The 23,944-nt window shown below is 38.1% G+C and overlaps 1 protein-coding gene across 4 annotated transcripts in view; it reads left to right on the top strand.

Annotated features, from left to right (window-relative positions):
• LOC106870007 (delta-like protein D) overlaps positions 1-23,944 on the top strand; it is a 320,127-nt gene that overhangs the window by 203,809 nt on the left and 92,374 nt on the right. The window contains exon 1 of one of the 4 annotated variants that reach the window (XM_089361571.1): positions 14,508-16,511. The exons of the other annotated variants lie outside the window; for them this stretch is intronic. Within the exon in view, the coding sequence (XP_089217697.1) occupies positions 16,452-16,511 (60 nt within the window). The 5' untranslated portion in view covers positions 14,508-16,451. Of the gene's footprint in view, positions 1-14,507; positions 16,512-23,944 lie in introns of those variants that run through there. 4 annotated transcript variants of the gene reach the window in all.

Consider the following 23,944-nt stretch of genomic DNA (forward strand, 5'->3'; position numbering starts at 1 on the left):
GGCACGCGCTTAGCCCAAGCATCAAGGCAAATTGATGATGGCCATGATGACGGCTACGACGATGACTGTGTCTGCTACGATACAGCTAAACGAAATAGTTGCAATGAGACATATATTTGTCATGTGTGCTAGATAATTCACTAGTGCCCCTGTCTCCGCAATTTTTGAACCATTATTCTGATGTAAAAACCTTTTCTGCCGTTCGCAGCAATGATAATATCTAGCTCGTTACGAATAAAAAAAAAAATTGTATTTCAAGTGCAGGTGTGACTGTGTAGTAAGAAATTTGCTTCCCAACCACATACATAGTTCCGGATTCAGTCCCACTATGTGGCACCTTGGGCAAGTGTCTTCTATTGTACTCTCAGGCCGACCAAACCTTGTGGGTGAATTTGGTAGACAAAAACTGAAAGAAGCCTGTCGTATATATACATACATATGTATGTGTGTGTGTGTGTGTGTGTGTGTGTATTTTCCAAACCACCGCTTGACAACCGGTGTTGGTGTGTTTACATTTCCGTCAGTTGCTCAACATCCTTAAACAAACCTTATTCAAGGACCTTTTGAGCGGGACGGGCTACTCGACCTGAAGAAAATTCTAACTGGGGCCCCACCTGCGAGGTCATGCGCTGTTTATTTTGATATGAGATCACCATGTCGCGCACATATGGTTGTGATGCATGTGCCTGGTGTACCCTTATAAGACGGGTAGTCATGATGGGTATAATGGGCTTCGTATATTTTACCCCAGTGTCACTTTGATGGTATGCACCGCTCTCTCACTCAATAATAATAATAATAATAATAATAATAATAATAATAATAATAATAATAATAATAATAATAATAATAATAATAACAACAATGATGATGATGATGAAAATATTAAAATACGTTGCTCGGTGGTATCGGTGTTGCACTCACGAACGCTAGATAGTGAGTTCGATTTCCGGACCGTGCGGTGTGTTGTGTTCTTGAGCAAAACACGTCATTTTACGTTGTTCTGCGATCATTTCGACATTTGACAAGTTGTGCTCTTGAACAGCTGAATAGGAAATGTTGATTTGAACGGAGTGGGGGGGGGGGGGTGAGCGAATGTACTGCACAGATATTTGATGGCTATAAACGAATAATCAATCTGTGCAAGTCGTTCAGCGAAACCTGAAAACTCATACGTCATCCTCGACGGGAGAGTTCATTGCACACACACACACACACACACACACACACACGCATGCATGCATGTGTGTGTGTGAATATGTGTGCATTGTTGAGTGCAACGGATGTCTAATAGCTTCACACGACTGAGAACTCTCAAGGCAATGAAAGAAGCGCAGTAAAGCTTGGCGATATTCACCTGCCTTTCTGTTAAATAATAAAAGAAAAATAATAATAGAAGGGTTACATGTGGTTTGATGTATTATTTAGTAAGCAATAAAGAAAATTTATACTTTGATTTATAGCCATTATATTTTATGATACTTTTCATACACTAGAATATACGCGTGTTTGAGATGTAGGCTTTATAGAAACAGGTTCCAAATTCTCTTTGTTAATGTCGCATGTAGTCGGGGATACATTATCTCCTTTGAATGTAGTTTTGGAGATGGAGTTTTTTTTAAACAGACTATGATCAATTGGAGATATATAGTCCTTTCCGTTGGAAGTTAATTTAGGTGATATTCATTTTTGGCTGAAAAGTGATTAAAACATATAATAAGAATGTTTAAAAATGTAAACTTATTACAATATTGATAAGATTAAATATAAATTCAAATTTAAATTAAAAATTTGGAATTCAAAAGGTATAAGAATCAAATCCAAAGTTTTAAATTTTTGAAGCTTAAAAGCTAACATCGGTGAATATTTCAATGTAGTAATTTACATGAAGAAGTATTTGAGAATTTAAAATTTTGGAAATGTTTTATAATCTGCACAAAACGCGAGCTGGAGTCGGAAGTGTTGTGAATCGTGCTCAAGTTAATGTGATTATTTATATGCCTGTTGAAAATACGGGGTAAACGTATATAAAAGGGCAATAAAGTTAGTAAAAGATGAAAAATAAATGTAAAAGTGAGAGATAAAAAGAAAGATTAAAAAATTTTAGATGATAATTAAAATGTTCACTAATTTTTTCTTTCACGGAATGCTGAAAATTGTCCTAGAACATCCTATTTTATGGGACTTTGCTTGCGCTATGATTTTCCTTACAATTTAAACTATACATTATTCTTTGTTTGCAATATACATTATGAAAGGGAGATAGCTTTAATACGCTGTGCCTCCCTTAAGGCATATGTGTGTGGATTGTACCAAAATTTTAATGGGATAGAACTCAAGCCAATATAAATGAAAAATTTGGGATCGTAACTTCAAATTTATATATAATACAAATTCCTATGCTATTTGACACCTGTTGGCATATCTTATTAATATTTTGTTGCAGTTCTGGTCAGTAAATTTGCTGTAGGTTTGTTGGTTTGAGCATGTTGAAAGAAAGTTTCTTTGAATATTTAAAATGTACAGTTAAAATTTTGCTGCGTTTTTATCTATTAAAGATTTTAATGTATTTATAGAGTAGATTGAAAGTTTGAAGTAAAGTTTAGCTACTGATGTTGCTACTTTCATGATTTGTATCAATTACTTTCACTGATTGACTGGCACAAAAATTTATTGGACGACCCAACCTCATTTATTATACTCTTGAAGATCCATTAAACGAGTGTACAGTTATTCTATAATCCATTAAAACTAGGTGTTTATCCGTCGATACGCTGGCGGTAAAAATATTTAATCATGCACGTACAATCTTTCAATAGTAGATTGTTATATATGAAAGTCTTGTTAGTTACTATGGTGAAAACCTATCTATCACACACACACACACACACACACACACACACACTCTTCTCTCTCTCGCTCTCTCTCTCTCTCTCTCTCTCTCTCGCTCTCTCTCTCATCGCTCTCTCTCTCGCTCTCTCTCTCTTCTCTCTCTACTCTCTCTTCTCTCTCTCTCTCCTCTCTCTCCTCTCTCTCTCTCCTCTCTCTCTCTCTCTCTCTCTCTTCTCTTTCTCTCTCTCTCATCTCTCTCTCTCTCTCTCTCTCTCTCTCTCTCTCTTTCTTCTTTCTGCTTCTCTTTTTCACCGTATTTCTCTCTTTACAACAATTTACAACAACCTGTCATCATAGTGTATCTTTTTTAAAGTATGCGTTGTGCTGTCTTAATGTTGAAAAACATACAGAGACACACAGGTACACACACGCACGCACAAACAAACGACAAAAATAGTTATCTATATTGCTATATAATGTAAGTCTTTTTTTTTTTAAATTGTGTTGTGTTGACAGACTTGCACTTAAAATTCCCGCGTTTTTTAATCAATCCTTGCTAGTTACTATGGTGAAAAAACTACCTACTTACATACCTATCTATCTATCAATTTCTTTCTTTAATTCACACACACATACACATACTCTCTCTTTCTCTCTCTGTCACACACACACACACACACACACACACACACACACACACACACACACACACACACACACGAACACACACACTTTATTTCTCTCGCAGCATCTTTTTCTCCTCCCCTTCTAAAAATACATTGCGACATATTCTGATTCAGCCCTTTCTTTCTCCGCTTTTAATAGATGTTGTGATGGACACACAGACGGAGATTCGCTTCTGTTTTATGATAAAAGATATATTATTTACTCTGCTGCAATACGTCATATCCTCTATCTACTTCTTAGTTGGAGTTGCAGCAAACAATGATTTTCTCTCTCTCTCTCTCTCTCTCTCTCTCTCTCTCTCTCTCTTACTCACTCACTCTCTCTCTCTCTCTCTCCTTACATTTATGTGTATGTATGTGTGTATATGTTCATGTTTGCATGTGCATGTATGTCTGTACGTACGTGTATGTGTATGCGCGCGCGCGCGTGTGTACGTTCGTACAGGTACATGTAGCAAGATATGAAACATGATGGCGGGACACGGGATATAACAGCTACAGACAATAAACTATACTCTACAATGTGTATTGAGCACTTCCCTTCGTGTGTGAAACAAATAAAGTTTTGCATATACATACGTTTTTAAGTTCGACTGTGTTTGAATTTTCTTAGTTTCATTAATTTTACTATATACATACGTAGTAAAATCCTCTTCAAGATACTCCCTTTCTCTCGTAAATTTAGCTGCCCACTTTTCTACTGTTGATAAAGCTGGAATGCCGTCCCCTAATGTAATAACCATACCAGCATGAATGTCTGCGGGAGTTAACCCCATTTTCTGTACGTCCTTGATAATATCACGGTGCTAAATTTTGTCCATTTTCAAGAGAAGTCACTACTGGTTACTTTCGAAGCGCTCTTTGAGCAGTGAGACGTCAGCTTACCTGGAAAGAGACAATGCAGTTATCAATGTTGTTGGCACTCCGTCGCTTACGACGTCGAGGGTTCCAGTTGATCCAATCAACGGAACAGCCTGCTCGTGAAATTAACGTGCAAATGGCTGAGCACTCCACAGACACATGTACCCTTAATGTAATTCTCGGGGATATTCAACGTGACACAGTGTGACAAGGCTGGCCCTTTGAATTACAGGTGCAACAGAAACAGTTCCATTTTGATATAAATGTTTGCTACTCCAGCTACAGAAATTACAATTTTTTCACTTTCCCTTTCTTGGATTTAACGTCCTGGACTGTGTCACTCTTTCTCTCTTCATCTGTGCTTTCGCTGTTCCTCTACAAGACCTGACCGCAAACAACAAATGCGTTTTGTTATATGTGATGCACGCACGCACACACACACACACACACACACACATACACACACACACACACACACACTCATACACATGGGTATATATGCATACATATATACATACACATCTATATATATACACACATATACATGTACACACATACAGACATGCGCGCACACAAGCACACACATTCACACACGCATATATATGCATACACATCTATCGATATATATATACACATATACATGTACACACACACATGTATATGTATATATATATATATATATATATATATATATATATATATATATACATACATACATACATGCATATATTGTGTGCTTGCGTACGTGCGTGCGTGTATGTGCGTGTGTGTGTGTGTGTGTGTGTGTGTGTCTTTCTCTCTCTCTCTCTCTCTCTCTCTTTCTCTGCTTGCAACATCAATATAGTTAAGTAGACTTCGTCTTCTATTAGAATGTGGAAGACTTCAATATATGACATTTAATATGACTTGGTGTTCAGAAGGATTGCCGTGGGCAGCAAAGCCTACCCTGTGCAGGACAACATTATGAGAAAGTGGACAATGTGTCCATTAATCTGTTAGGTCTACTTCCCATACCAAAACGAGCTTTGAGTCCTTCATGAGAAGCCTGTTGATTGGTTCCAACAATGGCATATAACTCGAGTGGTCAGTGACTTCATGCGTCTTGGATTCTAAATTGCTGACAGTAAGAAAGACTTCCTGATACATACAAGAGACCCTATCAGCCTAGAGTACTTGCGACAAGCTTCACAACGTTTAGCAATCGAATATTTCAGTAAACATGCCTGACCTTCTTCAGGGCACGACCAGATGGCATTCTTCTATGTGGAGCCGAAACCTAGGCAAATAAGAAGTTTCAAGTTCGACTTCACAGTGTGTACAGAAAGATTTACATAAGAGCTTAAAAGACAGATTAGGTTTGCTATTGATACGAGTTTTAAATTTGAGTGCTTTTGTCATATATTATTAGCATTTGTTTATGGCTCAGAACAATGAATATTGTGTTATGTATTGTGAGGTTTTTCATTATGCTTTCAACTTTTATTGTTAGCTGGCATTTGATTCATTAAATACATTTTATTCTTTGGTTTATATAGTTTATATATTTTCAATTGATGATGTGTCTCTAATGTATTTAACGTATGGAACAAATTTTCCATTTATTAAATCGGCAGCGACACTCGCCAATACAAATGCATCCAGAATATGAGGCCGTAAAATTGCATAAAAGTTGAACGATGATGACTGATTAAAAAACTGCACGCTTTCAAGTAAACTGCAATTAACTCATGCGCGAATACAGGAGTGGTATGTGTGATAAGTAGTTTGCTTACCAGCCACATGATTCCAGCTTCGGCAGGTGTCTTCTACTATAGCCACGGGCCGACCAAAGCCTTGTGAATGGATTTGGTAGACGGAAACTGAAAAGGACCTGTCGTATATTATATATAGCAAGTTTTAGAGGCAATACTTGATAAGTGTAAGCACCTGTATATGCCAGATAGTGGCCGAGGTGAAAGAATATATTAAAACGTAAAATGAAAACAGAACACAAAGGATTCCGCGGTACACGTGTTTCAAGCTTTATACACATACTGTCGTTGCATCATTATATGAGTATATAATTGATAGAAAGGATGGTTTAAAGCTATCTTCAGCCGCAAACATTTTCAGTCCCAAGATTACATCACAAAGAAAAAAGAAAAAGAAAGAGAAAAAGGAAAAGTCCACTTAGTATTATCTATTGTAATATGGTTATCCTTTAAATTGTTATATCTGCATAAATGTTCCTTGGCATTCAAAAATCTGTCCATATTGTACCGCAATTCAGGGTAGAGATGAAGACCGTTGTGTATGTATAATGATAGTATGCATGGAGCTTGGAGTTGGTGTGGCAACTGTACGTGGAATTATTCTTGAAGGTTTGAACATGCGTAAACTTTGTGCGTGTAGTTTGTTCCCAGGTTGCTCGGTGACGAGCTTCCTGAAAGCAACTACTTGACAGTGATGGGCATAAAAACTGTTTTTCACCATCCCTACAGGGCAGACCTTGCTCCTTATGAATTTTGGTTGTTCTTCAGGCTGAAGGAAAACTTCAAGAACAGTCATTTTGAAGACATTGAAAAGACGGAGGGGGCTGTGACAAGGATCCTGGACACTTTCATTTTGGAGGATTTCCATGGGTCCTTTACGAAGTGGCTGGCGCACAACAAGTGCATTAAAGTCAAGGAATCTTACTTTGGAAAGGATTGAAGTTTTGTACATCTTTGAAATTAATAAATGTCTCTTCTGAAAACGTCCGAAAAACTTTTGGAATGCACCTTCTATAACACGACCAAAAGGCAAGCTGTTCCCTACTTATGCACACACGCATGAATGTCTGTATAGTATGTGTACATATGCTACTCGTACAGGTAAAATTATCAATAAGCAACAAAAACATCAATTACTATCACCTTCACCGCCGCCAATGCTTGATCAGTGCACACCTGGAGCACTTCAACACAGCCACCACCACCACCACCACCAACACCACCACCACCACCACCACCACCACCACCACCACCACCACCACCACCACCACCACCACGGCAGCAACAATAACAACATCAAAAGCACAACACAACAACGATACCAAGCTAACGAGGTAGTAGCTACCGCGTTAATTTGATATAGGGCTATCAACTTCCTGCTGACTATTTGTCAGTATCATACTCCTTCACTCTCACTTTCTCCTCTGTCACTCTGTCTGTCTGTCTCCCCCACACACACACATACACACATACATACTTACGTTTGTTTATGCCGAAAGAATGGGAGAGAAATGTTCAATACGTTCAATACATGTTATACATTAATGTTTGTTACTTTTTTTTATTGAGACAGAAAGTGAGTTTATCTCGGGGCATACACACACACACACACACACACACACACACACAATATATATATATATATATATATATATATATATATATATATATATATAATGTACTATTTTGTGTAAGAAAATTCAACAAAAATTGTACGCCACCTGGTGAGAGACAAATATTATTTATTTAAAGGACACAATACATGTCTTTAAGTGCTACTAATAGTTTCATAATTTGAGAAATATCTCAAACATATTCTTCAGGCACAAATCACGTATCATAATGAACTAAAAAGATTGAATAAGAGAAGAAACTTGAAAAACTGAGAAAAAAGCATATATATATATATATATATATATATATGAAAAAATGTATTGTAAATAAACTACGACAAATGAAAAACGTGTACGTATTAGTGCAGGTTAATTTTCCATACTTTTGTAGTTAATGACTTTAGACTAATCGAAATAGTGAGGGATTAATATGATAATAACTGACAAAAAAATCCATCTCCCCAACATTAACGGTTTTTTTTTTTTTGAGGAAATTGTTTAAAAAAAAACTGAAACTGTTTCAAAAATCTTCAAAATACTGTGACCAAAAAACACCATGATTTCACCATTTTCGGTCGTAAAATGCATGCTATCGTTACTTGTAAAATCCATAAAAATGTTGCATCTCTATAGAAAACGAGTAAAAAACGTACAGACTGTAAAGAGTCAAATAAGACAAATTTAGATACCAAAATCATCATAATTTTCACTGTAAGCGTCTTTAGAAGCAAAGGAAGGCCTCAGAAGGCGGCTTAGGGCTTAGCCCTGAATGTGTTTGGGCCTTGATTCGAATCTGTAAACAATATGGGAAGCTTCAGATGTCAGCTTCACTGCAATTTCAACACTGAGAATATGAAAGCAAATCAGGCAGCTCCAGTAATGTTTCTTGAAGTTCCTGGTTAAAAAAAGTCTTCTGGGCGAACAGGTTCGCAGATCCCTCTTTGAGAAAGATTGATTAATGCTGACTAGTGTGTGGCGTCAATGTCCATGTCTGCGATCCTCTTCAGCCTCTTCTTGGCTGACTTTCCACTTCTGAAAGAATAATAAATTTAGTTTTTATTTCACTATAAAATTGGAGCTCTCATGGCCGAGTGGATAAGGTACTGTATTTCCACTCCTTGGTCGAAGGTTCGATCCCCAACCAGAGCGGACACAAAATAAAAATTTCGGTGCGGGTAGAGAGCACTCGTTCGACGAGCGGGGCACCGAGACTTGTCCATGCTGCAAGGTGCTCTGTGCGCAACACACAGAACGCAGCCACTTACAACATTATTACCTTCCTTTCCTCATCTGTCTTCACACTCACAACACATTAAGCTGTCATCTCTCGGAGCCCGCCTAAGGGGTTTCAATCCACTATTTCCCCAACGCAGACGGGTAGTTCCCCCTTGAGCAGCTGAAGGGCTCCCATTGTTGGTAGCAAAAACATATTTAGGCGATTTCTCCTGCTTCTTCTACTTTAGGTTCAGTAAAACTCTGATGGACCGTTAAGGGTGAAAAGTGAGTCTAAACCCTCAACCTAACCTAACCTCGCTTTAAAATTTAATCCCTATTAGCGTCAAAGTTTCTTATTTTAAATTAAACTTTAATTATAATAACAGTTCGATAAATCCCCATAATCGCATTTTTTTAGATTTTCAAATTTAGAAATGTTACCTGAGGGAGATAATTTTCTTGAGAGCAGCTTATCTCACTTCCAGAGACAAGAATTAGTTCTTTTAGATTGACGAATGTTGGACGCAAACAGAAACTCTTGATGCATTATGTTGATTTGATGCAATACTCCTCTTCTGTGATGCTTTCAACATAATTCATGTTACTGTGACATGCAACTCCACTTTTTGACAACCAAACACGGACCATAACCTTTTGATGCAGCTTCAGTTTGGAAAGTTCATTGGTGCCTCTCTTTTGTTCACCCACTACGCAGACGTCACATGTTGCAATGCGATCAAGAACTGGATTGCTTTTATTATAGAAAACACTAAGCAAACGTCATAAGTTTTTTTCTTTTTCTTTATTTTTTCCGTTTGGCTCGCTTACGACATCCATTTGTAGAATTTTCTTAATTTTCCAATGTGATGCAAATGTCAAGCAACTGTTTAATAATCAACAAATAATCATTCGGTGACATTGCGCTTCAATAATAACCAATTAGTCGCTATCAATTACAGAAAGTCATCTGTTACTTTCCACATCTTCAAAACTTTCGTCTCGACTATAATTTTTTCGAACCAACGTTGAGTTGCACATTTATTGACAGTCTTCCGTTTATTGACAGTCTTCTGGTCAAATACTTGATTGATTCTGCGATCAGTTTCCACCGCTTCGCATTCTACTATGAATAAAATCCCTCGAATTTCAATTATTAATTTATCAGCCTAAATAAAAACGTATAAACCAGGAGAACTAAATCTTTAGCATAAATCAGTGGACGGAAATTTGCCTCTTAAAATCGATATTACATGAATATTGTAAATTTAAAGTAAATTCTAAAATAAACTTCAGAGTTTACAGCGAAAAACGCGATTAATTTCTGCACCAACATCCTTTACATCCCCTAAGTTAGCATTTTGGGTATATTACCTCGTATTAGACCCATCTGACACTCATTTTCCCCACTTCTTACCACCTACTGAGTCCCATTCCCCATTAAACACTTTCTCAGATCAGACCTCCTCAGGACTACAACGATATAGAATTCACTCTTCGTTCAACTTATTTTCTGCAGATGTCGTCGGACTAAAGAGATATTAACCAAACGTCAACTTCTACGACCTCCCACCCCCACGAGGATATCATGTGAGGATCGTAGTTGCTGCTCTACCTTTTCCTCACATTAAAAGTTTGTACATGGACACTCGAGTGGTTTGAAATAGCAGCCAAATCTGCCACAAATCATACCGTACCGTTTCAGAAAAGCACTTTGGCTGATGTGGTTCCGGCTTCACTGCATAAAAAAATGATAGTCGCTCACGATCGCACCATCTTTCGCTTTCTGTGTGCTCAGTCAACGCTAACCTAGGGCTAAGCAACACCTACTATTACTAACTGCTGCTAATGTTACTATTGCTGCTACTACTTCTAAAACTTAAAAATGGATGGCTGAATCGGTAGAACAGCGGAGATAATGTCTTGCGGTTTACGTTTTGAGTTCAAATCTTGCCGAAATCCACTTAGCCTTTCACCTTTTCGTGAGACATTTAAATAAGTCCTGGAATCGATGAAATCAACTATACTCGTGAAGCCGGTGCTCCAGTATGGACACAATACGAGTGAAACCAGTGAAACAATGAAAAAAAAAAAGTAAAGAAAATATGTGAGTAAATAAAAATGGGATGAACCACTGAGATTCGAAAATGGTTTCTTTCTCACCTCCGCGTCCTCACTTCTACTTTTTTTCTTTTATCTTTTACTTGTTTCGGTCGTTGGACTGTGGCTGTGCTGGGGCGCCACCTAGGAGGGTTTAAGCTAAACAAATCGACCCCAGTACTTAGTTATCTTGGTTGTTTACATTTTAGTCTGATACTCATTCTATCGGTTTCAAAAACACATACATGCAAGTGCACACACACAAATACACGACGGGCTTCCATACAGTTTCCACCAACTAAATTCACTCACAGGTCATTGGTCCGGTCCGAGGCTAAAGTAGAAGACATTTGCCAAAAGCAGTGCTGCACAGTGGGACTGAACCCGAAACCACGTGGTTTCCAATCGGGCTTCTTGACCACACTGCCATGCCTGCGTCTATTGTCATCATCATCATCATCATCATCACGATGACGACGACGACGACGACGACGACGACGACCACCACCACCACCACCACCAACAACAACAACAACAACAACAACAACATCAACATCAACATAACCTCTTCTGGCCTCGCTGACGCAATTTGAATATAAGGCGGCAAGCAAGAAGAATCGTTAGCATACCGGACAAAATGATTGGCGGCATTTTGTCTGTAATTACGTTCCAAGTTCAAATTGCGTCGAGGTCGAGTTCACCTTTGATCCTTTCGGGGTCGATAAGTAACAGTTGAGCACTGGGGTCGATGTAATCGACTTACCCTTCCCTTGAAATTGCTGGTCTTGTGCCAAAATAGAATAGTGCGACAAGATAGCACAATTGCAGGCGCGTCGGACAAACTGCTTAGCGACATTTCATCCGTCTTTACGTTCTAAGTTCAAGTACTACCGAGGCCGACTTTTCCATTCATCCTTTCGGGGTCGATAAATTAAGCACCATTTGAGTACTGTCGTCGATGTAATCGATTATCCCCTTCCCCCAAACTTCAGGCCTTGTGCCTATAATAGAAAAGATTATCATTATTATTATCATTGCCTTTGCACAGCTTCTAGCACTGGAGATGTACTACGGTGTCAGCTATTCACTACCAGTGAATTAAGATAGCACCTCTTATTTTTCGAGCACCTTCTGGAGCATTCGAACGGTTCCAAGAAGTGCTGGTTTCTGCAAGTGTTCCACCCTTATTGCAGTCCCTATTTGTTCCATGTACTTCTCAAGATTTTTATTCACTGTTCCCAGGGCTCCGACAATTATTGGTACTACTACTCCCTTTTACATCGACCATAACTGCTTAACTTCCCCAGCTAATCTGTCGTATCAATCGACTTTTCTTTCTTCTTTATCGCATACCTTGTTGTCAGCTGGGCATGCTATATCTATGATCTAGCGTAGATTGCTTTCTTTCTCAATTAACACTATGTCTGGCTTCCTATTCTCTATCTATCTATCTATCTATCTATCTATCTATCTATCTATCTATCTATCTATCTATCTATCTACCTACCTATTATTATTATTATTATTATTATTATTATTATTATTATTATTATTATTATTATTATTATTATTAATAATAATAATAATAATAATAATAATAATAAGGCGGTGAGTTGGCAGAATCGTTAGCACGCTGGACGAAATGCTTAGCGGTATTTCGCCCATCGCTACGTTTTGGGTTCGAATTCTACCGAGGTTGACTTTGCCTTTCATCCTGTTGAGACCGATAAATTAAGTGCTAGTGAAACACGGGTCGATGTAATCGACTAGTCCCCTCTCCGCAAATTCCAGGCCTTGTGCCTTTAGTAGAAAATATTATTATTATTTTTAAAGCGGCGAGCTAGCACAATAGCAGGCGTGTTGGACAAAAATGTTAACGGTGTTTCGTCGGGCTTCATGTTCTGGTTTCAAATCCAGCCGAAGTCGACTTTGCTTTTCGTCCTTTCGAGTACGATGGAATTCGTAAGTACTAGTTGAGCACTGAGGTTCGATGTAATCGACAAGAGCCCTCCCTTAAAAATTTCAGGCCTCCTGCTTATACTAGAAAGGATTATACTATACATAACGAAGAGAATATCAACACGTCATTCAATTCGTTTACCGCCCGAAGAAATAAACACAAATGCGCCAAGAGACGCATTTTGGAATCGAAACTGCGTCCTTATATTTCTACTTAAGTATTTTGAAATGTAAACTTCTATTTCCGGTTTAACCTTCGGTTAAACGCGCGCATGTAACCCCTCCCACCAAGTTTCCGCCAGTATGCTGTGGCCATGCTAGAGCACCGTTTTAGCGCTCACTATCATAGCCATCATGCATTTATAAACTCAAATGCATTCGTGTGATTAAAAAGATAAACTTGTTTTGCAAGGAGCAAAGACATATGCATGCATGTGAGTGCAAGCGTATGTGTGCATATATGTAAGTATCTATGTGTGTGCATATATGCAGGTATCTATGTCTGTGCATATATGTAGGCATCTATGTGTGTGCATATATGTAGGTATCTGTGTGCGTGCATATATTTAGGTATCTATGTGTGTGCATATATGAAGGCATATATGTAGGTATATGTGTTTGCACACACACACACGCACACACATACAATAGACATGGAAACGTGTGTGTGTGTGTGTGTGTGTGTGTGTGTGTGCAAGCATATATGCGAGCGTGCCAACGCACGTGTGCAGATGTGTAAACGTGTAACTGTTTATATATAACACAAGTGTACGCGTATGAGTATGTGTGACGTGTGAAATACGCGCTATGTCCGTCATATAATAAGCCAGACCGGCACGCCGCCCATTTTTCTTAGACCTGTGCTATAAGCGTGTCTCCATATATTTTCATTTATATTAAATTTCCACTGCCCTCCCCTCTATCTGCTTAACTTCCCTTCATCTACATACATACATGCATGCTTGTACGTACGTATATATATATATATATATATATATATATATATATATATATATGTATGTATGTATGTATGTATATGCATGCATGTATATAAGTGTATCTGTGTGAGTGTGTGTGCTTGTGTGCGCGTTGGTTTCTAAGTTCCTCTTCCTTCCCCTCTCACCTCCTTTCCTAATCTCTTTACCTCTCACCGCACCCTTACGTACCTATCACTACTTATTTATCACATAGTCTCTCTCTGTCTCGCTCTCCCCCCCTCTATCACTCTCTCTATCTCTTACTGTCTCACTCGCATTCTCTCTCTTACTCCTTCTTTGTCGTTTTGTTTCCCCTCATGCTCCTCCCTCCCTGTCTTACTCTCATTCTAACTACATTTCTTTTCTTTCTTTTCTGGTTTTTTAAAAATTTCTTTTATTATTTCCCAAAACTTTCTCGCTCTCTTTTCTATCTATCTATCTGTCTGTATGTCCATCTCTCTGTCTATCTGTCTCTGTCTCTCTCCCACCCGCTTTTCTTCTCAGTCCCTCCCTCTCACTCTCGCATTTACTCTCTCTCTCTTCCTCTCACTCTCACACGCATTCTCTCTCTCTCTCTCACTATCTTTTCATATTTCTTTCTCTTTTGCAATTTGTTTTGTTTTTAGCGCACCTCCCATTTCTTAGCACACTTTTTCAACCCCCACCACAGCTATCCACACTACTATCACCACCACCTTTACCACCACCACCACCACCAACAACAACAACAGCAACAACAACACCACCTTTACCACCACCGCTACCACGACCGTCACTACCCCTTCCACACCACAGCTACACCACCGCCACCACCAGCCCCCAGTCAACTACCAACATTCGCTACGCAAATATTTTTTCTTTCTATTTTCTTCTTTTCTTTTTCATTACCCTACTCCGCATCCTTTTACCCCTCTCACTTCCTTTAATCAATCACCGACTCAACCTACCCCTAATCTTATCTGTAGCCTTACAGGTTAGTTCACAAAAGAATACGCGCGCCCGCGCACGCTCTCTCTCTCTCTCTCTCACACACACATACATTTGTATAATAACATATACATATATACACAAATACAAGCTGTTATGCACGAACGGATACACAACCAGTCCGACACGTGCTCGCTTACAAACACACACACATGCGCACACAAGCATACGCTCACACATACACAAACGCACCGAGGGCTTACTTATATTGTACGTATCTTCGCGTATATACTCATACACACGTGCGCGCGTGTAGAGGCAGTTATACACACGTATACATCCATCAGTACGTACGTACATACTACAAGACTGTCCCAATTCGGCGGCATGCAGGCCTGCTCGTGCTTACACGCAAAAAGAAGAAAAGAAAAAAAAATGTCTGTATAACAAAACAGAATAATAATATAAAAAAAAAAAGAAATACTTACTTTACACGCGCCTTACTATGGAGGCCTGACATTAGATATAGATACACCCATGAATAAACATACACTCACCTCTATATACATACACAGATTCATGCGTGTATACACACGCCAGCCACACGTCACGAAATCCCGGGACTTAGAAAGTTTTTTTGTTTTTTTTTTTTGGTCAGAAACCTTAACGGAGGTAACAAGGATACAGAAAGGATATGTTTTTTACTACTGCAGATCATCTGATGTTTTAATTGAAGATAAGCAAAGAGATAGAGAGAGAGAAACGACAAAGACGAAAAAAGGGGGAAAAAAACCGAAAGGATAAAAAAAAATTCTAAGTTGCGGTGTTCATTAAATGCTAATTAAATAAGCGATTATAGTGAAGAAAGAAAGAAAAAATATCACTCCAAACGGACGAGACAAAAACCGATAGCACGGTATTTAAACAGAGTTACGAGCAAAGCGGGAATTATAATATTAAATATAAGCGTAAATATTTATGTACATTAAGAGTGAAATACGTATATAATTATTTACTAAAGTAAAAATTATATATTTCAGTTGGGCAAACTTTTATGAATTCATTCACTGATTCGCTATTGATTATTCATCGTTCGATTGACTTGTTTGTTTTTACTTGTTATTTTTCAAACGGATGCTTGTAGTTAAACTGTTGACAGACGAACACCTCTATATAAGAACAACTAAAACAATACAACTCATTTAACAACAATATCGCTGTCTCTACCATCAACAAACACCATTGCTACTATTACTAATAATCGCCAAAAGTAAACACACGGACCTTACGATAACGAACACAAACCTTTATTAAATTTACTTACTACACCATCAACCAAGAAATCACGACTTCGCTAACCTCAACTACAACTGCCGTAATATAACAATATTCAACAGATACGTGAAGACTTCAGTCGAACAACAACACGTACATCATCAAGTGACCAACACTACACAGACACACAGACACATATAAAATTACACACATACACACGCACATTTGGATATTTATTTAAAACTATTCTTTGCCCAAATGTCACATCAACTGCACAGGATTATTTGCTCGACGCTGTTTGTGTTATTGTTTTCGGAGGTAAGTCGTGTGTGCATTTATTTTATAAGTATGCATAAATACATTTGTTTATATTCATATACGTGTATACACACACAAACACGCATACACATACATATATATTTACATCATACATACATACAAATATATATCATATTGCTTTCCATCCGTTCTTTAAACAGCTTACTGTAACGACCGCCACACGCCCGCACGCTTATTCCCATTCACCCGAAACGCCCCCCTCGTAAACCTGCTTTGTCTTGGTCCAAAATTTGAACAAGTTCTTTCTTTCTTTCTTTCTTTCTAGAATATTATTTCTACTAATCCCCCCCTCCCACCCATTTAGCTTTGCTAGTCTGTTTCCCTTTCGGACTTCCAATTCTACAATCTAAATATTTTCATTTTTCTTTTTCTTGTGTGTTTCTTGCTCTAGTCATCTTTGTCTTTTCCTTGTCTCTCTTCTTCTCCTCCCCAATTTTTTCTCCCTTCTTTATTGTCTTCAGTTCTGCTCATAATAACTTTCTGCTTATACACACTTAATATCTCAACCTTTACACGTAGAGTGTTACATTGTTGCTCCTTCGATTTCGTATTGATTTTCCTCTGAGTGGGTGGTAATCGGAAATGAACTTTGATGATGATGATGATGAAATGCAAAATATGTTGCTGTTGATAAATAACGATAGTAATAGGTGTAATGATATTTAGTAACATCAACATTTAATCTTTTTTATTCGGTCACTTCGTGATTAGAGTGACTGAATTAGTTTGCGCGCCGAATAAAGTTCAAGTCTAGGAAATTTACGTACTGAGTTCAAATCCCCGACAAAGTGTCAGCTTTATCTTTCATCCGATAATATAATGCAGTGGCTCTCAACTAGGGTGTGATTCTTGGGGGTCCATGTATAATTTTATGTACAATGAATTGGTTCCACTTCTACAATACATAAAAAATTTTAACAATTTTTTTTATACATTTCCTAATAATATTCAATAAAAATATAATAGGTTTTTTTTTTAAATATCGAATGGCTATGGGGGAGTAAAATAGAAATCAAAGGGTCTTTAGGTAAAAAGATTTTTTTGTTTTAATGGTTGAGAACCGCTGATATAATGTACCGATTAAGGACTGGGATCGATTTAATGATTCAATGTCCCTAAAGGCACCAAACATGTAAATGGAATTATTACAGAAGACAAACTTGTACACTTTAAAAACAAATAAAGACTATACCCATGTAATATTATTTTTTTAATGAATCGTTGCATGTTCAAAGGATTTTCGTAAGTTTGTCCTAAACTTCCATGCCTGCTTCCAGACTTGAGTTAGCCCTTCTGATTAACATGAAGCATTCCTTCTATGAGTCCTAAGTTGCTCTGATGGTTGAAAATATTGATTTCAAATTTTAGCACAATGCCAGCAAATTCGGGGGAGTAGTTAAGTCGACTATATTGACCCCAGTGATCAACTCGTACTTACTTTATCGACTCGAAAGGATGAAAGGCCAAGTCGACCTTAGCGGAATTTGAACCCAGAACGTAAAGACGGACGGAATACCATTAAGCATTTTGCCCGGCGTGCAAATGATTCTACCGGATCGACGCCTTCTGATGGTTGTTAAATATATTGGGAATGTGTATCATATATGATACAGTGAAATATGTCTAGCGTATCAAATGGAATACAGAGTACAGGCAAAGGGTTAAGAGAGTCGGAAAGGGAATCGCAGGCGAATTGGAGACCAGTGGAATTCGTGACCCTGTTTGGATTACAGACGTTAGCAGTCTTTTGCTTTCTGATATCTGTAATGGCCTTCCAAAAAGGTGGAAACATAAGAAAGCCATGAAAAATGCTGTTTCCCCGTTACCTTTCTTCTTCAAATCTGAAAATTCGTAACATTCAGAATCATTGTGTTTATTTACTTTTAAAAAATATATTTTCAAGTTTTATCAACATATTATTCTTTCTGCATCGATCTTGAGTCAACCGGTGAAGTATTTTATTGTCAAATCCTTGTGTTTGCATTAAAAAAAATCACTGCAAGCATTTTCACTGAGCTTCTAAACAAAACATTACCCTACATAACAACAAACATTTCCCCTACAATAACAGCAGTTAGCCTAGCTGTTTTACATAGATAACAGTTTATCAAACAGGGAGGCATCTGTTTGGTCGTTCACCCTGCTATAAATAAACATAGCAGCTAAATCTCCTTCAAATCACACCTTAACATAAAACAAAATAAAACCCTTAGTGGATAATGTAATCCTAGATATTTTATATCCGAAATACGTCGGGATGGTCATTGCTAGAATGTCTCTCATTATTAATTTGTTCAGTTAATGGTAATTTGGAATGAGATGGGAGCTAAGCAGCAACACCGATAATTAGGTTTCAAACATATTGGTGGCAGTTATTTCTTTCCTGTTTGCTTTGCCTCGTAAATGTTAATGCTTAGCCCCCTTCAGCATTCAGTGAGCAGACCTATGGTCAAACATATTCCAGCTACGGCCATCCCTTCTCTCTGTATATCATACGTGTCACAAGCGTCAAGTATAGCCGTCACTTGCGAGCGAGTATACCCTGGTGGCTTGTAGCAGTCGTGAGCATATATCGACAGATCCTCAGCCTCCTCCCCTCTTTGATCCAACAACAAGGATGCGACATTTCGAGGAGGAGAGAAAGCAGTATCAGCACGAGGCTGGTACTCCTTTTTCAGAAAGTAGATTAGAACAACACGAAACGATGAACTTTGCATGAGGAAACCACATGCCAGCCGGTTCAAAAATGGTACCCAGTACCCTGTAATCATTAGCTCAACACTCCATCTCGACCACTAAGCCAGTTGTTAGAGTTTTGGGGGTGTAATATATATATATATATATGTGTGTGTGTATGTATATAGCGAAAGTGGAAGGGTGTAACTTGAGGGAAGATTTGGCTGCTATTTTCTTTTTCGCAAGTCGAGCATTCATTTCTCCAAATAAAGACTATTTCACGGCCAATCAAACCACGTTCCGGAAACACTTTTATTAATAATAATTACTAAGCATACTTCACCTGTTGCATTTCAAAGTGTATTTCTCTAAACCAAAACAAGAAGTTTACCAAAGCACTTTATTATAAACGCATAACTTATTTAATATGCATCTAATGAGTCCTGTCGTGGAACGTAATTCGGAGATATTCTCAGGAACACGATACATGGTGTTGGACAGAAAGCAACAAGATACGAGGTACTGAAAGAAGTTTTAGACTATTCTAAACCTTCGTTTGAATTCACTTGACTCCGATTGCCGTGATACTGAGAAGAAACAGCTTATAAAAATATGGTCCTTAACTCCGATGCTGGTGAATTTGCATGTATTGAGTTTGACGAGGACTTGTGTATATCTTGCTGGCGGGAATGTAGGATACAGCCTAATGTTTCATTCTACATAAAAAAAGAAAGGTTTTGAACATTTAAGTATAATTTGGTACAATGTTTTGTTCTTTTAATGTTCATGCGCAGTTGGTATACAAGTTGTTTCTGAACTTCGACGAATATGCAAATTAGTTTCCTGTTGGAGCGAATATTCCTTTTGCATCACACTGTCCAGGAGTTAACGAAACTCTGATGAAGAGTTAAGAACATTTTATGAACTTATGGGAAACACTGCTTTTCTGACGAGAACATGGTGTCTATCCTAATGTTTCGTTACACAGCAAGACAATATATGCTCTAAACATCAATTTGATATTTCACAATATTCATGTCTATTTTAATTCTGTTCTATGCTGAGGCATTTGTAATTTCTTCGGCGGAGCATTAGCAGAATCGTTTAAGTGCCTGATAGAATGCCTTGCAGTGTTTGTTACGGTATTCTTGAGTTCAAATTCCGCCGAAGTCCAGCTTACCTTTTATCCTTCGGGGTCGTTAAAGAAAATACCTACCAGCCCAACACTGAGGCCGATTCTTCTCCTTTCTCTCGTTTTCTATGTGGTCAAATCTGGAGAGAGAGAGAGAGGTGGGTTTTGTTTGGTTCAAACTGTCCAGATACGCCGCGTGCTGCTACGGTGCACTTAACTGAAGCAATGACTGTTATTGTTGTTAAGCCATAGATCGAATCTGATCAGCGGTTATATGATCAAAAATACTCTAGTCTTGACCATACTATTTTTGTAAATTATTTATCTAAGACTATATCATCCAATACCGTTTTTGTTTTTTTGTTTAAGATCGTTATATATGTGATTTGTGAGAGCTTTTGGTTCGGTCGAGCAACTACATAGAGAGAGAAACACTCTTCTTGCCTTAATTTCTTACTGGTTTCCTAAAAAAAAAAAATACGGGTTTAAAGAAAAAAAAAGAAAGAAAAAAAACAGCCAAACAACCATATCCCATTCATACCGAAAGTAAATTGCTTTGCTTCCCTTGCTTCGGCCTCGTGTGAAAGGAAATTAAAAAAAAAAGTGGGGAAGGGAGGCTGAGGGAGCAAAGAACGAACAATCCAGTGTATGGAGTCTCGTGCCAACAGATGAAGTCGGCATGCTAAGAAATCGCTAGCTTGCTATAATCTCCCATAACCCCGTGCGTGTCATTTACTTACTCCCCTGCTTCGTTTGTTCGCCTGCTTTTCCCTTTTTCTTTTTTTTAAATCTATTTTTATAATTATTATTACTATTTTATTCTTTTTATTTTGGTTCGGGCCTCTTGTTCAATGGGTGGAGATAACTTGTTGGTTGTGCCCTGATCTCAGCTGACTGAGAATTAAACAAATGGATGTGGCAGCGAAGGGCTGGCAACAGAAAACGTAAACAGAAAACGTGTTTGCAACTTAGATAATACGTCTCGGTGCCAACGTGCTTGCAGAGTGTTGGTATAAGTTTCGAGAATGCAAACAAAGGGAGCTTGATATCCACCCTTTACATGTCAATACACATACACATACCCTCACTTAATATAGATAATTTGGAATGACGCACTCCCTGCAGCGCTACCGAGACCAAATAGTGGAAGGGCCTCTCATTGCATTCAACTTCCCTACTAGAAAGAGAAGCTAAATTTCCCTCAAACCATGCCCCCACCCCATCAAAGACGAGCACATTATGTTTTGCCGTTTAGTCGCACACAGTAGCACCCGTGACACTTTATTTTGTCCAAGACCTCCGAGTCTGGTGGCAGAAAATTATCCTCGAGCCAGAGACCTGGCAGGAATGATAGCCACAAAGTGAACTCTATTAAAGGCAACGCGCATAAAGACCAGATGGCGGAGCCAAAACCGGAATAAGTCTTCTACCCTTAAAACACAAGGCATCTTGTCCAACGGTCTAACAATTCCGCTAGTCTAATACAACCCTAAATAGGCATTTTATTTTGTACCCCCACCATATCAGCAAAAAGGGAAAAAAAATCAAAAAAAATAAAGGGCAAAATTTATCTTACTTAAAATAAAATATCAAACTGACACATTGCCTACTGTGCTACCGAAACAAAGCAAAAAGAATTGTGTAGGTTTGATTAGTCTTCAGTTCTTTTCCATACACCGTGCATACCTAGTATCAGTAGCCCAAACTTACTAGATGGGACTAGTCGCAAAAAATTGCCTCGGCAGCCATAAGTAAGAGAATAGCATCAGGTCAACTCTGATCAAGCCGACGCATGATCAAAGGTGTGCTATCCGTGACTAAGAAAGCTGAATTATTTCATACAGATGCTAGCTTTTAGACCAATTAGACTTGTCATGTCTATTAACATCCCGTCATTTTTTCTCCTACATGTTGCTTAACCCTGATGGATTATGCCTAGACTTTCCTTTTGTGCAGGGAACTGAGAACCACTTTAACAAAGGTTTATTTTTAAGATGTTAAAGTGTGATTTGGCTGCAATTTCTACACGTCGAGCAACCACAAAGACGTTCTCACGTTGACTCATTTTCTGAGGGATTGTATTTGGTTCCCTTTATCTCTATGCAAATGGTGTCCTAGTATATGTATATGTGTGTGTGCATATATATATACTAAAATGGAACAATGGTGAAATAAACGGTGATACCAAACAGAATGTGAGAAGGGCGCCAAAATTCACATTCTGGATTTTATTTCGAAACTACTCTAAATACATTTTGTAAAATAAACCACCGTACTTACTACAAACGAGAATTCAGCAAGCAAATTTAGCCCAAGTCCTACATTGATTAAACAACCGTCCCGGTGTCTACATAACATGTCAACCATCAGCATACACTGCCTTACTTTCAACCAATAGCTGTGTACAAACGTATTAGCGTTCGCAAACTTCATCGCGCTTCTTTTTTTCTTTTTTTGCATTAGTTTAGAACAAAGGAAGCAACGCCTCAACACTCAACCACGGGGCACTTCGAATAATGACGAATCGAAACATGTTAAAGTCAAAACCTCTTCTTTTTACAATCAAAATCGAAAATGAAAAATGCTTTATTGATTGTAAATTTTATTAAAATTATCGATCACCATAGATGGGCAAGTTATTTATGAAATACTAAGCGGCACCCTGGGCAAGTGTCTTCTGCTATAGCCCCGGGTCGACCAAGGCTATGTGAGTGGATTTGGTTTGCGAAAATTAAAAGAAACCCGTCGGGTATCTATATGTGTGTGTGTGTGTGTGTGTGAGAGAGAGAGAGAGAAACCTCTCTGTGACCGGTGTTCGTTTAGGCATGTTCCAGTAACTAGTGATTCGGCAAACGTACCCGATAAAATAAGTACAGGCTCGGTTTGTTCGACCTTTTAGACAAGTGGTTCTCAACCCTTTAAAAAAATTTTTAACCTATGAACGCCTTTGATTCTCGTTTTACTCGGGTGGGCCCTCATAACCATTCGATGTTTAAAAAAAATCTCATTACATTTTTATAATTAAATATTATTAAGAACTGTATCAGAAAACTGTTAAAACATTTTGTGTATTGTAGAAGTATAGCCAATTTATTGCAGATAAATTTTAACAACAAAATCTTATTTGGATCCCTAAGGGCCATATGGCCCCCATTTGAGAACTGCTGTTTTAAACCAACCTTCAAGGCAGTGGCCCTGTATAGCTGAATCCAATGACAAAAGCTATTAAATAAAAATGTTGAACTGACAAACAGTTTTCGTTCGTAATGCCCTCACATTTTCGTAGGCCCCTTGTCACTTTGCATATTTAACTGATACATAATCTGGCTCTTAATAAGGATATAAGATATCCTATCACATTTGTACTAACAAATAACGTGGCATACTTGTATTTTAACCTTATTATGCATTCGACGCTGTCTAATATTTTTGTCATGAGCACCGATATAATATAGGACCAAGACAGTTTCTCGTGGATCAACTTGCCAGTTAAATTTATGTTATTCTATTAAAAAGCAAAAGTGTTTTCCTTTTGTTCGTTTCTCTGGCGCCAAAAATATTACTGTAAGCCAATATTTTTCTTATTTAGGTGCAAAGTCAGCTA

Source organism: Octopus bimaculoides, chromosome 13, assembly GCF_046866305.1.
Source record: "Octopus bimaculoides isolate indiv1 chromosome 13, ASM4686630v1, whole genome shotgun sequence".
Taxonomy (NCBI): domain Eukaryota; kingdom Metazoa; phylum Mollusca; class Cephalopoda; order Octopoda; family Octopodidae; genus Octopus; species Octopus bimaculoides.